General features: G+C 42.3%; 1 protein-coding gene across 1 annotated transcript in view; it reads left to right on the plus strand.

The window, feature by feature from the left end:
• The window catches only part of LOC121614869 (protein unc-13 homolog A-like), a 30,494-nt gene that overhangs the window by 719 nt on the left and 12,476 nt on the right, over window positions 1-17,299 (plus strand). Inside the window, exons 2-17 of the mRNA XM_041948959.1 lie at window positions 3,768-3,797; window positions 4,052-4,151; window positions 5,884-6,001; window positions 6,119-6,242; window positions 6,868-6,938; window positions 7,155-7,209; window positions 7,661-7,690; window positions 9,364-9,577; window positions 11,148-12,239; window positions 12,376-12,478; window positions 13,710-13,753; window positions 14,866-14,944; window positions 15,513-15,587; window positions 15,675-15,894; window positions 16,577-16,804; window positions 17,136-17,277. Coding sequence (XP_041804893.1) covers window positions 3,768-3,797; window positions 4,052-4,151; window positions 5,884-6,001; window positions 6,119-6,242; window positions 6,868-6,938; window positions 7,155-7,209; window positions 7,661-7,690; window positions 9,364-9,577; window positions 11,148-12,239; window positions 12,376-12,478; window positions 13,710-13,753; window positions 14,866-14,944; window positions 15,513-15,587; window positions 15,675-15,894; window positions 16,577-16,804; window positions 17,136-17,277 — 2,725 coding nt within the window. The remainder of the gene's footprint in view (window positions 1-3,767; window positions 3,798-4,051; window positions 4,152-5,883; window positions 6,002-6,118; window positions 6,243-6,867; window positions 6,939-7,154; window positions 7,210-7,660; window positions 7,691-9,363; window positions 9,578-11,147; window positions 12,240-12,375; window positions 12,479-13,709; window positions 13,754-14,865; window positions 14,945-15,512; window positions 15,588-15,674; window positions 15,895-16,576; window positions 16,805-17,135; window positions 17,278-17,299) is intronic.

Genomic DNA, 17,299 nt, shown 5'->3' on the forward strand with positions numbered 1-17,299 from the left:
TCCTGAAAGCACCTGATGCTGACACTGTTGCCTCTCAGCGCGATGAATAAGCATCTGCTGCGACTGCTCAAAAAGTAACACCACTTCCAGCGTCACAGTATATAATCAGGGGAATACAGCCAAGGCTGAGGGAGAGGGGTCCCCTGAAAAACGCATTTTGTGGCCCTTTGTTGGCTAGATTGAGGTTGAATCAGTATAACTGCAAAACAACTTTCGCATAATTGGACTGGAGCAAACAGGAATGATGATTAGCAAGGTTTTGAAGGTCTTGCTTGTTTCTTAGCTGTAAAAGTCCACACAACTGTACCTGAGGCTGTCATTCAGAAATCTGATTAGGGCTGCAACTGATTGTTTTAATTATTGATTTTTTCTCAGGTGACAATGATCAGTTGTTGTTCTGTAAGATGTCAAAAAAGTAAAACAGTAAAACATCCCAATTATAGCTGAAATGATTAGTTATTTAATTGATGAGTTGATCCAAAGAAAATTAAATGGAAAATTAATGAACCAGTTTCATAATTGATTTCTTTTGTAATGTAATTTTTCAAGGACAAATGTCAGTGAATCGAATATCTTTGGGTTTTGGACTGTAGGTTGTACAAAACAACACATTTGAAGATGCCACCTCGGTCTTTAGGATGTTGTGACATTTGTTTATTTCACCATTTTCTGACATTTTCCAGACTAATCAGTTCATAGAGAAAATAATTTGCAGATTACTCAATAATTGTAATTATCATTGTTGCAGCACGATTTCAGTCACAAATGCCTAAAGGCTTAAAAGGCTTAAAATTGCTTGTGTTGACCAACAGTCCAAAACCCAAAGATATTAGTTTTTAATCAGATAAGACAAGAAAACACCCCCTCACATTTGAGTAGATGATGATAAGGTAGCACATTATTTTTCTGCTGATCAACCAATCGGCTGATCCTTTAAGATCTATCTGATCTAGTCAGTAAATGAATGTATAGAGGTATATTTGACCTCTAGACGTTTGCCGTAGATGGAATAATGGCAATGTTGGTACAAAAGGAAAGTTAAGGGCATTTCAAAGTCACCCTCTATAAGTCAGGCCCATTATGGATGCTACCCCATCTCATCCTGTCTTGCCAGGTCCACCCACTGGCTATGCCCGCACTGAGTCAGTCCCAGGTGCCATTAGGACCCTGAGCGTTATTCATTCATAAACACCGGCTGCGGCTGTCAGTGTCGTAGACTACGAGACTTGGCAGAGAGCCCTCTTTCTGTTCCTGTTACATCATTCATGCTTACCTGACTGAAGCTATTTCTGGCCTCCACAGTACTTTGTGCCTCTTGAATAGGCAGCGTTTCTTTGGAGCATCCGACAAAGCAGAATTGAGACACAGATACAGATTAACTCTGAAAAACTTGTCTTTTTTTCCTGCAGATAGCCCACGTACTTTCAAGTCCAGTTTTCTCTCTGTCTTGTTTTGGACACTAAATCTGGCAGTGTAATGTCTCTGTCAGCAGTTGCGAGGACTGCTGCAGATCTGGGTGTGTATATGATCCTTCAGAATAAGGCGCTGTCTATCTGAATCATGTCTGCCCACATTTTGTCACTGGATGGCTGAACTCAGCCCTCCTGCTCCCTATTTTACATTCCTTGACAGTTCAAGTTGAAGGGTTTGCTTGATTCCCTGTCAAGCCTCTGTTTTCTTGGCAATAGGCTTAGTTCCCATAAGTCAGAGTCTGCTGTGTCAGAGGTACTTCCTGAATGAAGTATCTGCTCAAAAAAATGGGGTAGCACAAAATTTACTGTTAGGCCGTACAGATTATGCTGTGCATCCTCTGATTAAAGAATAAAAAAAACAAACACACTTTGATTTGTTATGTCCTTTCAAGTCATTTAATGAGATGGTGATAGATAGTTATGTTTTTGACCTCGTTTTTTGAATCTAGGCTACTCACCCATAACCCACATTTCAGCCGGTTGATCTAATGTTACAGCCTTTCACAGGCTTATTGTATATGAGTTATGGGCACTTACATGTACAGTATTTGTGTGTGTGTGTTTGTGTGTGTGTGTCTATGTGTGTGTGTTGGGAGGTCGTCCTCTGTGCTTAGATAATTGCAACTCTGGCCATATATTGTTGTGGGGCTTGAGGACATTTCTCATCGTAACTCACCCTGTCAGTGAGATTTATGACAGTATGCTATTATTAAGCTTCAGGTTTCCACTGTCCAAAATCCAATTCCTTTTTTATTGATCCCCCTCATGTGCTGATATATTTCCAGGGCTGTTTTAGTGTGGACACTAAAACACGACAGGCTTTGATGTGCTCTGCCTAAACAATGTAAAGGACTGCAGATAACATAGCATGGTTTCTTGTCTTCTCTGCATTGTATTGGATGGTTTCATTTTCTTTCAACATTTACAGGGACAGCTGTTAGAAAACGGAACCGAAGCAGGATTTAGACCTAAAGTAAAGATGCAATGTCATGATGTTGAGTTGACATTAAGATTGCTTAGGTATGAATGGAAGCATAGATTTTGATTTTTGTATCATTGCTGCAGGTGTATGTGAGTGAGTCACTGCAGTTTAGTGTGTGTGTGAGTGTGTGAGCTGACGGAGCAGCGTGGCATTAAGTGCTGCAGATTTAGCTTGAATTTGTATGTGTTGCATAAAGGAAATATGAAGTAAAAGCAGTGAGAAATAGAAACAAAAAGTGCCTTGCTGACTCAGGGCAATTTTCCATCAACTTTTCATTTTGTGGTGGTTACTATGGCGACTGGTTCCAGTGTGGATGGTCCGTGGAGAATATTGTGAGATAAGCCATGAATTGGTGTTCGTGTCGCGTTTCTCACGGGTGATAAAGGTGCAGGTTCGGTTTTATAACTTATTAAGCTTCAGTATGCATTTTATTAATCAGATTCTGTGTTTATTTTGCGTGAGGGGAGCTTCTGGAGCATGTGTGTCCGTGGTGGAGAGCAGCGGGTAGTAGAGCATTAAAAATGCATGCGTGAGCTATGTCAGAGCTGGTTAGAAGGTGGTGCAGAGAGAGAGCCCCTAACTTTACACTGAAAACCCTCTGACAGATGTGCTTGATAAAGGTGGGAAATTTCCCCTTGAGTGCTTTTACAATAAACACATTCCCAAAGTGAACAGACATGATTGGGCCCCTGGATGTTTACTTATGAGAAAATGAAATGGTTTTATACTTGCACCACATCTCCTATCAGAGTTTCTTCAAATTAAATCATGTTATTAATAATAATGTATTACAGTCATCTGTTTAATCTGTACCATGTTGTTCTTGTTATTTGTGCGTAGGCCTACTGTACTTTGTTTCTAAATCCCACACTGATAAAGCGCAGTGGGAACATTGCCCATGTTTTTTCGAGCACTGTGCGTTTTCTGTGTTTTGCCACCACACTCAGTGCCAACATGTCTTGACCTTATGGCAAAAAAGCTGAGCACTTCGCTCAAATCTGCATCGTTGCGATTTCAGTTTCCTGTGTGAGCACTCATGTAGCATGTGAATATGCACTGTATATTCACTACTAATTAGTAGTGATCTGAAAATATGTCTTAAATGTATGAAAATATTGAGTCTACATTGTGTTTTTATGGTGATTTCATATAGTATGTATTTTATTAAAATTCACAGATTGTGTTTTCATTTGTCACGAGCATCCTATTGCTTGTTCGCTGTGTAAAGACAGAACAGAGGATGCAGGAGCGTTCAGAAGTGAAAACAGATGGTGTTCCTGTGTGTGATTTTGTCCCTCTCTGTGTTTCCACAGTGAAGAAAGCCAAGCTGGATGGACCCCAAGGTAAGACCTGGGATCCTGGATATAGAAAGTGGTAGATCACAGGGGGGAGAGACTCGCTGTTATGTGACATAAATCTTTAAGCAGACTGTCGACACATTACATGCTGCAGCTATGAATGGAAGTGAAGGGATGGGAAGTTGTTCTGTAGAATATAACATCTATATCTCAACATTATTATGTCAACATTATTATTTTCTAGTGCCGAGATGTTTCATTATAACGCGTCTCTTTCTTCATCCCTCTCTCCTGAACAGAGAAGTTCAACACTTATGTGACTCTAAAGGTACAAAATGTGAAGAGCACAACCATTGCTGTCAGAGGGAACTTGCCCAGCTGGGAGCAAGACTTCATGTTGTGAGTCCTTCATCATCTTCAGACAAAGCTCCCTCTTCTTCTTCTGCACCTCCCTCTCCCTCGCTCTTTCCTTTGCTCTCACCCTCTCATCCACTCTCCACTTCAGCTGCTTGAGTGCCTCTCTGTTTTTTTTTCATCTCATGCTTTTTATCAACCTTCCTCCCGCCCCTCTTTTTCTCTCCTCCATCCCAAGTGCCCTTTATCCCTGTATTGTTTCACATAGCTCTTCCTCTCTGCATCCGCACATCCGCCTCCAACAACTGCCTCATCCTCTTTTCATCTGCTTTCCCTCGACACCTCTGCCCCTCTCATCCTCACTCTCAACCTTGGCTCCCTCCCAACCCCCTCTTTCCTGTCCTCTGTCACTTCTTCTAAACGCAGCTCCTTGATCTTCATCTACTCAGCCTATCCTCCTCCTCTCCCCATTTCCACCTTGCTTTCCAGCCCATATTCCCTCTCCTCATATGTGTGCTCTCTAGGCATAATTAGCAGCATTACCCACTCAATTAGTTTGTTTGAGCTTGTGTTTCAATACATTTTGGAACGATGGCTCATTGCAATCACTAAAACATTACACAACGCAGAGTATTTGACATGCAGGGAGATCTGATGTGGGGTAGCAGCATATGGGCGATGAATGGTGCAAATCATTTAACATGTGGGATGCAGCAGGGAGGCTGACTGCGGAGTCCTGTGCATTTGTATGATGGTCGGAGGCGTTGAGCATTGTACTGGGGTTGCATCAGTGAAGCGCTGTTATGTAATGTTTGGGCTGCAGAGAGAGTCTCATCCTCTCCTTCAAACTGGCTTTAAATGACTGTGCCCCCTCAGTCACGGCCATGAATCACATAGGCACGTTTCTTAAAAGGAGTCACCACTGAGACGGGAAATCCAGCCCCCCTATTTCTTAATTAAAGTTCCCACTTTGTCCCTCCAGGCATGCGATACAATCACCTCCTCCACTGCCTTCATCACGCTCTTCTCCTCCCTCCCCTGATTCATCCCTCTCTCTCTTTCTCTCTCTGTTTTTCTTTCTGTCCTGCTTCCTGCTGTCTCGTAAATGTTTTATGTCAGATCCTCTCAGGGTTTCTCCCACAGAGGCGTGTCTTATATTTGTCACAGTGAAGCCCACAAGTAATTACTGTGCATCTAGTGCGTCTGTGAGTGCCTGTGTGTGTTTAGCATTTATCTTTAAACAGCGGTGGCAGAAGTACTCAGATCGTTTACTTAACTCACACTTAAAGGTCCAGTGTGTAGGATTTAGTGGCATCTAGTGGTCAGGTTGCAGATTGACCAGCTGAATAGCCCTCACCTCACCCTCCACAAAACAAGTAAAGAAAGAAATTTTTTTTTTTTTTTTACTTTTCTCTAATCTTTACTGTTTTGTGAAATATTGGATCATGTTACTACTTTTATCTGAAACAATTAAATGGAACCATTGGAGAAGTTTAGAGGGGGAATCACTCTTTGATAGAAGTGCAAGTAATAGACATCTGAAAAATCATGTGTTGTGTGTAAAATAAATATGCAGGAATATAAAAAACAATATTTTCCCCTTAAATGTAGTGGACTAAATGAATAAAGTAGCATAAAATTAATATAGTCAAAAAAGTAAACTAGTTGAGTGAATGTATTTAGTTACTTTCCACATCTGTGTTTAAATGTAGTCTTATTACTTAGTCAGTTACTTTTTCCTCTTGATTTTGAATTTTCCTGTCTCATTTTTATCCAGTGAAATTAACCGCCTGGACCTGGGTCTGACTGTAGAGGTGTGGAACAAAGGGTTAATCTGGGACACCATGGTCGGCACCGTGTGGATTCCCCTCCGTAGCATCCGTCAGTCAAACGAGGTTTGCCACTAACCACCACCACTGTAGAAACACTGTAGCTGACCGCACTTTGCGTTTCACTTGTTTTCATCACGCTTCATTTTGTGTATCAGCTGCGAAATGTCTCTCTGTACGCAGGAGGGTCCGGGAGAGTGGCTCACGCTGGACTCTCAGGTTATCATGACTGATAACGAGATCTGCGGCACCAAAGATCCCACTCTCCACCTGGTGCTGCTCGACACACGCTTCGAACTGCCTCTCGGTGAGAAATCCATATTCACGTCCAAGTCAGAAACTGTCAATGGGCAGAAAAAGATGAAACAACTGCTCGAGGGAAGGAGAAGATGACTTGAATAAATGATGTTTGTGTGTATATTTTCACAGCAAACAGTGATATATGAACACCAGTAATCTCCCTGATTGATAAATTGACCTGACCTATTTTTCCCTGATTCGTGTTCAAGGCTGTCTGTGTCTATGTGTGTCAGGGAGAGTGTTTGTGTCCTTTCCTTCTCAGTGATCAAGCTTCCTCTTAGCATCGATTAGGTGTCATTTTCATACTGTTTCCCCTGCCTCCAGTCAATATTGTGCACCTGACTCCTCAGTTCGTGGACCTGACCTATTTATAGGGGCAGTAAGTGAAAAGGCCAATGTTCAATGTCACTGTGCTCTGAGCAGGACAGCATATCTGCAGTTCTTCATAGATAGATCTGGATCAAATAATATTTGAAAATGGGTTGTTCTGGCTTACTTTTCATCATCTGGGTGCAGTTTGTAACATAGAACAAAAAGTTTTGTGAATAACTATTTTAACAGGCTTCATAGTGTAGGCGGAGTTTCATTTGGGTTGTTTTTATCACCTGAGTCGTCTGGCTTGTTGTTTTCAGATATCCCTGAGGATGAGGCTCGATACTGGGCCAAAAAACTGGAGCAACTTAACGCCATGAGGGACCAAGATGTAAGCTGTCACCCCTTTTGATTTAATACCCCGGCATATCCTCATATTACAGGAACGTGCCAACATGATTAATTGGGGGAATAACTCTGTTACACATAACAAGATGAAATCCAGCTTCACATTTTCTCCACTTCCTGCATACAATTTCAAAGCATTCCTATTAATTTCCAGTTAATCTCTTTCATTCATGTAAGTTTTCCATTTGTCTGACTCCAGTATTCATACCAGGAGGAGCAGGAACGCCCTCTCCGTGTCCCAGGGACCCAGTGCTGTAAGTGACTGATCACTGTTTGTACCAGTCATTTGTTTGTGTTGAACAAGAGAATAATGTGTTTAGCTGTTGAGATGCAATTAGACTGCTTTAGCTCAGCGTGTGCATTATGTGTGTAACCGCACATGGGTTGCTGAGTGTTAGAGTAGGAAAAGGGCCTGAAATGTTGCACTGTAAAGGATCGATAGAGGCATCAGATGTCCGGAGGCAAGCTCCTTCAGGATGCTGCTGTGCTTCCACTATTGGCTCAGTCTGTCGAGCCTGCTGAGTCGGCTGTCTGGTGCAGGTGGAAAGACTTGGAGGCTCAGCACTCCCTCTGTGCTCTCTTTCCCTTCACCAGCTCCATCGGGGAACTGTGAAGCATGAATGGCGTATGCATGTTTATGTTTGTACAGCTGGAAAACAGTGTTAATTCATAATCAATACTGACACCCTCCTGTTTTTATTGCAGGTAACTGGAGTCTATGGGGAGACCAACAAAGTAAGTGAACATACAATTCATACTGTAAATGCAGTGCAGTCCATAAGTGTCTGGAGAGTCACACATATTTCATTGTTTTGGTTCTGCGATCCATCATATTGGATTTGAAATCAAACAGGACATTTGCAGGTCAAGTGCAAACTTTCAGCTTTGACTTGAGGGTGTTAATCTTAACACTTTTCTTTTCTAGAACTACTCTTGTTACGCTTCATAAATTGGGAATATGTAGATAGTGAGCTATGAGTCCTACTGCTCATCTTCTGTTACAACCAGCTCGCCAGGGGGAAGGGAAGTAACATAAACCCAGGTGTAATGAGGGTAAATTAAAGTTATTTATTAACAAAAGTAAGTTTTTGATTACAAACAGGCAACTAAGGACTGATGAGTGCTGTAAAACGCAAACAGAAAGAGACTCTAACCTAGAGTTAAAATAGTTACAATATAGGCAAAACAAACAACATACATCTTCATACACCCTTAAAACTAAGGCCCAGTTTATCAGAAAAAAGTGTTCTTTTATCTTTAGTGGTATCTAGTGAATATCTAGTGATTATCTAGTGAGTTAATTTCTTTGATTAAATGTAGAAAATAAAACAGCAACATCTCCAGAAACAGACCACTGACAACAGCTTAATTTGTAGGAGTAATTTGGGTCATCTGACCCTTTAATATCAACCATGGTTCATTTTAAATCCAATGTTGCAGTACAAAGTCACAATAATGAAGAATATGTCACTGTCCAACTACTTATGGACTGCACTGTCTATACTGTACATAGACATGTATATGTACATTACATTAGATATATGCAAATAAAAAAACTCTCTCCTTGTGTATCTATCTTCCTCTCTCTTGCTGTGATTAGCAGATGGTCTTATATAAGTGTCTGTCGGACTCACCCACACGACTGCATGATTCGTCTCATCTCTGTTCACTCGGGAACAAGGAAAGAGCGGGGGGTAATGATAGATGGCGAGCCGATGAAGTGAGCGAGAGAGAGAGAGGGAGACATGTGGGGACACGGGTGAAGCGAGAAACAAAGTTCGATGCCTTTAATTAGTGTTTACACGCCCCGACAGATGAAAATGAAGGTGTAAGTGGTGCGGCAGCCGCCTACGTCAGAGTGCGAGAGACGATGATGGATTGTGATGAATGATTAATAGATGCTGGTTTCGCTTTTGACTGATTCTGCGCCATTAAGGTCTCTCTTCACTTCCCTCCAGGGTGTTAATCTGTGATCTATAGACACCGCAGAAAAATTAAAGCATCTCTTTAGCATGCAGGAATGGATTTATGTTCAGTTATGATGATGAGAATGCGAAGGAAGCCGCTGATGATGTTCATCATGTGCTGCATATATGAATGCACTCTGAGTGACCTATATGGGTCTGATAGGGGTTCAGCAGTGGAAGGCTGCCATCTCATCTTTATTATCTGTAATTACCATAGTGCTTAAAGATTGGTTGAGAGCTGATTAGGGGCTCTTATCTCTTTGCCACTTGACAAGTCGTAGATTGGGATAATCACTTTCATGATGTTCTTTTCTCTCCCTTTTGCTTTTATTTTTTAAAACTCTAGAACTTTTTCCTTTCTCCATCATGTTACTGTGCTCTATGAAGACCACTAACAAAAAGGCTAATTTGATTTTTCTCTTGCCTTGTCCCTCTGTGCAGATGAAGACCAAGACAGTGCTGTAGATGACAGGGACAGCGACTATCGCAGTGAAACCAGTAACAGCATCCCCCCTCCTTACTACAGCACATCCCAGCCCAATGCCTCTGTCCACCAGTATCCCATCAGCCACCAGCACCGCAGCTCCAGAAGCTTCTCTTACCCGCGCTCTGGCAACAGCCACGACCTCGAGTACCACCACCAGAGGACTGTCAGGTGTGTGCATGCTTCAGACTGGAAGTAATGATTATTTTTATTGTCGCTTTATTAATTTTTTTGGGGGGGGTAAATTGATAAATTGTTCACACCGTTGAAATTGTGAAATTTGTCCATCGCAGTTTCCCAGTGCTTAAAGTGACTTCAGATTGCTTGTTTTGTCTTCTCTACTCCTGTTATGTTTTAGCATTTTGCAGTAAGTGCTGCTTGTGGCCAGAGCTTTAAATGAGTAATGTATTTCCAAAACTATTAGCTAATTGATGTCAGTTAATTTTCTGTTTAATGACTAATCGATTGACAAACTAATTGTTGATGGACTAAATGTAATGGTGATGGTGAATTTGGGAGTTAAAGGACATTGTGATTGCTGTTAAACTGAGAAAGAGTTTCAGTTTAGAGAAGCTAATTGTAGTCTTTGTGTGTGTCCCAGTGGGCCTTGACAGTGTGACAGTGAGCCAGCATGCACAATAGCAGGACCATGAAAGCGAAGCAGTTAAATGGAATTCAGCCATTATTCATTTTATTGTTTACACCTGTGCTTTTGCTACCAAGACACGTCTAAACATCTTCAATGAAAAAGACCTATTAGTTAATGAATTTCGTCGAGGAAATTTTGCCATGCAGCATGTGGGTGCAAGTCTTATTTTTTCCTTCAGAATTGTTTACAATACATTTCTCTGTTTTATTGACATATTCCTCACAGACTGGGAATGAAACCATACATCCTTACTTCCTTCTTTATGAATTATTTAACCTGCAATCTAATGGCCAATGCTGCACAAGATTAGCTGCTTGTGTGAGTGTATTGGACAGGGCAAGCACCCCGCACCACTGCCCACTCTTCTTCATCTCCTTCTTCTCAGGTCTCCACACTCCCTCCCTCCCTCCCTGCCGTCTCTCCTTCTATGTTGTCTCTGCACTCACCACTCTCTTCCTGTGTTCACTATCTCCCTCTCTCCCCCATGCATTCTTCCTCCCTCTCTGTGCCTCTATTCTGTTTTTAATAGCCCCATTCATCAAGGAGTATAAATACTTTTCCCTGTTTGTTGCATTTCTGGATGCTTGTTCTTTTTCTTTTGTCAGCTTTCTGGAGGCCTCTCACCTTTCTGTTCTGCTCTGTTTCTCACCACTTGTCTGGTACTCTTGTATCCCCAGTGCTTTTTATCGATTTGCCATCAGCATTATTCCTGGCCACCCCAGGATATGTAGAAAAGGTTTTTAGTGAGGCTGTCTGATATAGTACAAAGTGTACAGTCCATAAAGCGCCCTAATGAAGTGCTCTGTAAGCATTTTTGAGATTATGGTTCATAAAGGGAAGAAAAACCATTTACTATGTACGTGTACATGTATACATGCAGTTATAAGTTGAATGAAAGTGTTTCTATGTTTGTTAGAAAACTGTCTGTCAAGTGCTTTAACAATCAGTCTCTCCTGGGCATGCTGTGTTCTTGAACTTAACTCTGTTTCTATTTTCTCTTCTCTTCTCTTCTCTTCTCTTCTCTTCTCTTCTCTTCTCTTCTCTTCTCTTCTCTTCTCTTCTCTTCTCTTCTCTTCTCTTCTCTTCCTCCAGTCCCTCTGGGAGCTATGCCTCGTCTGCAGAGCTGAGTCGGTGCAGCAGTCAGCTGAGCGAGGAGGACTATGGTGGTGAGTATGGGGAGAGGGACCCTTACGACGAGAATGACTCCTACCACTCCTGCCACTCCTCGGTTAGCTACAGTAAAGGCTCTCCAGATTGGGACCCCGATGAGACCCAAGGGGCATACAGCGATGAGGGCGGCTACAGCAAAGATGGAGGCGAGGAGGCAGCTTTGTATGAGGAGGATGATGGGGGACTGTATGAGGGAGAAGAGGAGGGCCTCTACGAGGATGAGGAGATGATGTATGATGACGAGGATTTATACAATTTGGATGGGACCCTCAGTGAGGATATGGAGCCGCCATTCACCCCCACCCCAACATCAACAGCCCCCAAAACTCTGGATGTACCCAGCTCCAGACCTCCTCTAGAGAAACAGCCCTCTTTACACCAACAGCAGCCCCCTACTCAACCCCAATCTAGCCAGTCTCATCCTCCTGGTACGGCCCCATCAGCACAGCCCCCTTCTGGTCAACCAACAGCTCAACCACCTAAACAGCCCCAGCCCCAAACACAGCCCCAGCCCCAGCCAGCCCCGTCTGCCACTTCCTTCTTCTCAATGGCCAAACCCCTAACAGCTGCAGTCACAGGCTTGGCTTCTACTTTCCTGTCTTCAGTTCCCACCGCCCAGCCTGCCCAGTCTCACCCTCCAGCCTCAGCTGCATCTCAACCACACCAGGCTGCTGTGGCCAACACTGTCCCTCCATCCCACCCAGCCACCATGGCTAACTCAGCCTCCCAGTCCCCATCCACTGCCATGGGCCCTTCCTCCCAACAGACTCCTTCCTCTGGGCAGCCTCAGTCCCATCTCAATGGTCCTGTGACCGCACAGTCAGCTGCCCCTGAGGACCAGACTCTCCAGCTGGAGGAAGAGCCATGGCTAGAAGAGGAAATGATGTTGGACAAGGAGGCCAAGACGCCTCCTGCTCAGCCAGAGGAGAAGCTGCCCGTGGAGGAGACAGAGGAGCATTTTGAAGAGAGCAGACCGCCAACACCAGAAGAGGAAAAAGAGATGCCGCCTGAGAGGTAGGAGTGCGGCTTGAAAGGGAATCAGATCAATGACCTAAACAACAAAAATAGACTAGAAGAGAAACAATGCATTTACCAGCCATCCTAGAAATGTGTCAGCTGAAGAATGAAAAACTGTTTTTTTCTATTTTAGTCCTCCAGTCATAGAGGAGCCCAAAGAGCCAGTGGATCCAGCAGTCAGAGCCAAAGAGAACTGGCTCAGGCTCTACAACAAAGTCTTAGAACAGCTTCGGGAGGTAAGATCACACATTTATCCCAACTCCGGTTTGAAATTCCAGTCCAGTCCTCCCCAACAGTCCAGTCGGAGTCCCGGAGTTATGGGCCTGATTCAGCTCCACCCTGTAATCTAAAAGATATACCTGAGTTCAAGAGACTAAAAGTGTCGACCAAGTCTTTGAAATATGTATGTGCAGTGCATTATTTATGCGCAAAGACAGGGTACATGCAGTAAGTTCTTGAGTTCTATTTTGATGGTGCTTTTTGCTAGACACCAGAAAGCAGGCTGATGTGTTTCATATTCTATGATTACTTCCATTTGGTATTCTTAAAATAAAAATGCTGATGGCTCGACAGACAGCAAACATTTTATTTTAGTTTGGGTGCAGCACCACACCACTCCTTGACAAAGCTGCTTGATTTAATTGTACACATTTAGTTTTGCTTGATCAGTTTTCACTTGCATATTTTATTTACATATTATGTTGCAATTCATTACGTTTGAATTCAGTTGTGCAGAGAATTAATCACTTGCTTCGATGTTTATGTTGATGTATGTCACGTTGCGTTTTTTTTTTTTTGTACATTTGGCTTCCCTTCGTTTGTCCTTTTTTTGTTTGTTTGTTTGTTTGTGCCGACCCACTTTGTTTTCTTTCCAGTTTCATGTCATTGCCATAGTGACACTCGCATGCACTTTGCTCGGCCATCATTGGAGCATGCTGTCAGGTAGGTACAAACTGATTGGTGGCTTGAAAGGAAGAAGGAAATGCGTGCAACAGATGTCTTGTTGAACTCCTCACTGTCTGTAAACAGGCACCTTCACTCCGCTCATCCATCTTCACAACAATTTGAACTTGTCTGTTTAGGCAAAGCATTTTTTGCATAGTTACATAACCAATTTATGTTATTCTGTTTGTGAATAAGTGTTATTTATTGAAGTCCATGGATGATACAGTATGTCTTGGCAGGTTTATTCAGATTTATTTCCCAGTTGTTGTGCAAAGCAACAAAAAATGTGCAAAACATCCCACTGATTTTTCTGTATAAGATGTTTTACTGACCCAGCCCATTTTCAACCACTAATGCAATAGCACATAAAAGGAATGGGATTTTAGATGTGAAAAGTTTCATGATCAGGTAACTAAACTCTAGTGATACAGCATTCATACAATATATGAATGCAAGAAAGGGCAGCAGGGATAAACTTAAGATCTCTTGTTTCGTCTTCTGACACTTCTTTGTCTCTCTCAGGCTCGAGGAGAAACCTCCAACTCGCTGTGGTTCGGTAAAGGAGGGTGAGTGTCTGCTGTCAGTTCCTCAAGTGACATGAAACACGCTAGATATCACACAGTGTATTGGTCAAGCAAATGCAATAACTCCAGAATTAAAACTCTATCTAAATGATCATTTAAATCAGATCATTGTGGAAGCCTGCCACCGCTGCTTTAGATTGAAAATGCCCTTCTTTTGTCCGGGAATCCTCCGTTCTTTTTCATTCTGATCCACAGGCTTATTCATCTCATGGCATTTGGCCAGTGAGTATTGAACGGTGGTGGGCTGCCCTGACTTAGCTGGCAGGTCATTTGTAGATGAGGCAAACCTCAGAGTGGAACTGATGCTGCATACTGAAGAAGTGCTAAGTTAGCCAAATTGAAACCCAGCAATTATACCCAGGTGTGTGGAGTGTCATTGTCACTGTTTGAGACGAGGCAGCCTGCGTAATTAAACTCTCCAGTAAAGTCCTTGACTAGAGTCGCATTAGAAGCAATGATAGAGGGAATTATATCCGTCCCATAGTAAGGAGACATGATTTCATCGTAAGAAATTTGGCAACACTTTATGGTAGGGGTACATTAATTACGGGTGAACGAAAAAGCAAATCAGCTGTTAAAAGACTGGCCAAAAAATAAATAAATAAATAACGGCATTAACGGTCACAGTTGTGCACATGTTCTGTTGAATCATGTTCTAATCATGATTAACTACTACTACTACGGCTTCTTCATCATGTTTGAGGCCGTAAAAGTCAGAAGCCTTCTGTCTATGTAGGCATCATGTATTTGTAAAAAATACGAAGGCTAAATAGATCATGATTTTGGGCTCAGTTTCAATCATTTATTATTTACTTAGTTACCAGATCACTGGTTTATTTGAAGCGAAGTATTGAAGAAATAATGCTTAATTATTCATGATTTCAACTTGAACAGAATATGTGTGCAGTGCTGTGTCTGTTTTTTTTTTTGTCTGTCCATTTAACTAATTACATGATAATTCATGTACCCTTATCATAATGTAATACCAGAAGTTTTGATGGTAGAATAATTTTATCTACCATAAATATTGATGAACATATAATTTCTATATATGTTTATTTGAATGTATAATGGTTCATATTTTTCCTGTTCAGAATGGGAGGTGCACTCTACAGTATTGACAGCATGCCCGACCTTCGCAAGAGGAAAGCCATTCCTCTTGTCAGAGATCTGGTGAGAAACAAACATGGACACACACACACACATAAAATACACCAGTGTGGTGGGGTGCCCTGAAATCATTATGCTTTGAAGTTAAAAACAAGTGAAAACATCCAAACATTATTTAATTTCTTCTCAATATTCCCTTTTCTCTATAATCCAAAGTGAATATACTCATTAAGGCTACTCATGTTGATTTCTGACTATTAGCCCCTCCACAGCTTGACATATGCTTGATTTGTTGATAAATTAAATACTTGCATATCTCTGGTGTTGATGTAATTAGTAATCAGTAATCAATGTAGTTACACTGCTGTCATCTAGAGGTTAGGGCATACCTGTCAGATAGCACAGTGGCTCACACATGCACACACAATGCATAATAAAAACTCGTTATTTAAAATTCCTAAAATGTTCATATCTGAATCTTTTACACTTTTCCTCCTCTGTTTCGTCACTGCCTGGAATCATCAGGCAATGGTGAGTACTTGTTTATCGATTACAGAAATCAAACAGAAATCTGAAGCCCACAGTTCCCATTCAAACATAAACACTTGTCTGTTTGCTCTCTTGCTCCCAGTCTCTAGTGCAGAACTCTCGCAAGGCTGGAATCACCTCCGCCATGGCTTCCACCACTCTCGGCAATGAAGAGCTGGTGGGTTTCCTCACCGCAGTTCAGTACTCCCACCCTTTAATCAATGTCGGTATCAACTTACATCTATCTTTTCCACGACCTTTGCAGAAAAGTCACGTTTATAAAAAGACCCTGCAGGCTCTGATCTACCCCATCTCCTCCACCACTCCACACAACTTTGAGGTGTGGACTGCCACCACCCCCACCTACTGCTACGAATGCGAGGGGCTGCTTTGGGGTATCGCCCGGCAAGGTATGCGCTGCTCTGAGTGCGGCGTCAAATGCCACGAAAAGTGCCAGGATCTGCTCAATGCCGACTGTCTGCAGAGTAAGGATCTCACAAAAACAGATAACATATATATATATTTTTACTTTTGTATACACACACCCAGTCCACACAAACCCCAAACCTCATCTTAGCTCCTCCTCTGTATCCTTCTGCCCGATTGACATCCCATTATTCTTGTCCTCTATCCACTCTCACGTTCTCCTCCCTCTTCCTTTCCAATTTATCTCCTGAGTAATGTACTGTCATACCCCTGCCTCTCTCCTCTCTCTCTCTCCTACTCATAGCCTTTGCATCCATACTGCTTTGTCTAATTCAGCCCCACAAGGGGCGACGTATCCCATTCCCATACTGATTTTGTAGTCAATCTATGCAATGCATAATTCATCGCTCTGTTGTCTCCAAAGAGTTTTAGAAGATCTTGATGCCAAAAACATCTCTTGGTCTTTTACTCTCCGACTATCTCCTTTTTCCTTACCACATCAGTGGCTAAGTGGATACGGTTTCTGCCATAATATTGGGAGGTTTGAGGTTTGATCCCAGGCCAGGAAATGACTTTTAAAATTGATCTGATGCTATCTTAACTTGGTCCTCAGCTTTAAAGACATGTACTGGAGGGAAACAGGAGATAAGCTGCTAGGCCGTGGGCCATAGTTCCTTGAATATATTTTACACTCTAAACTATTCTTCCTCCATCCCTCTCTTCATCCATCTGTATCATCAGGAGCTGCAGAGAAGAGCTCCAAGCACGGAGCGGAGGACCGCACCCAGAACATCATCATGGTCCTGAAGGACCGCATGAAGATCAGAGAGAGGAACAAACCAGAGATCTTCGAGCAAATCCAGGAAGTGTTTGGCCTGGACAAAACAGCACACAGCACACAAATGAAACAAATCAAGCAGAGCGTCCTTGATGGGACCTCCAAATGGTCAGCGAAGATCAGCATCACTGGTGGGTTAAAGGCTATTTTTTCCCTATCTGAATCAAGGGTTTAAGGACAGCAGATGTCATATGTTTTACAGACTGTAAGATCTATAATTTGTTATTTTGGGATATATAAATAAAACTGACACGCTGTGCATAATTAATGTCTGTGATATAAATGCCATGTTTCCTGGTGATAGTGCTATTGATGTTTTCTTCTGCTATTATTGGTATAAAAAGATTTTCTAATAAAATGATGGTATAAAAAAAGACTTGGCTGGTACAATAAAAAGTATCTTCTCAGACAGCTGTCTAGGTTTTCGTTTAAATGTCTTTACATCTCTTGTCTCTTCCTCAGTGGTATGTGCTCAGGGCCTGCAGGCTAAAGACAAAACAGGCTCCAGTGACCCTTATGTAACTGTTCAAGTTGGGAAGACCAAGAAAAGAACGAAGACCATCTACGGCAACCTCAACCCTGTCTGGGAAGAAAACTTCCATTTGTGAGTACAGGGGAAATCTTTT

Source organism: Chelmon rostratus, chromosome 12 (assembly GCF_017976325.1).
Source record: "Chelmon rostratus isolate fCheRos1 chromosome 12, fCheRos1.pri, whole genome shotgun sequence".
Classification (NCBI taxonomy): Eukaryota; Metazoa; Chordata; class Actinopteri; order Chaetodontiformes; family Chaetodontidae; genus Chelmon; species Chelmon rostratus.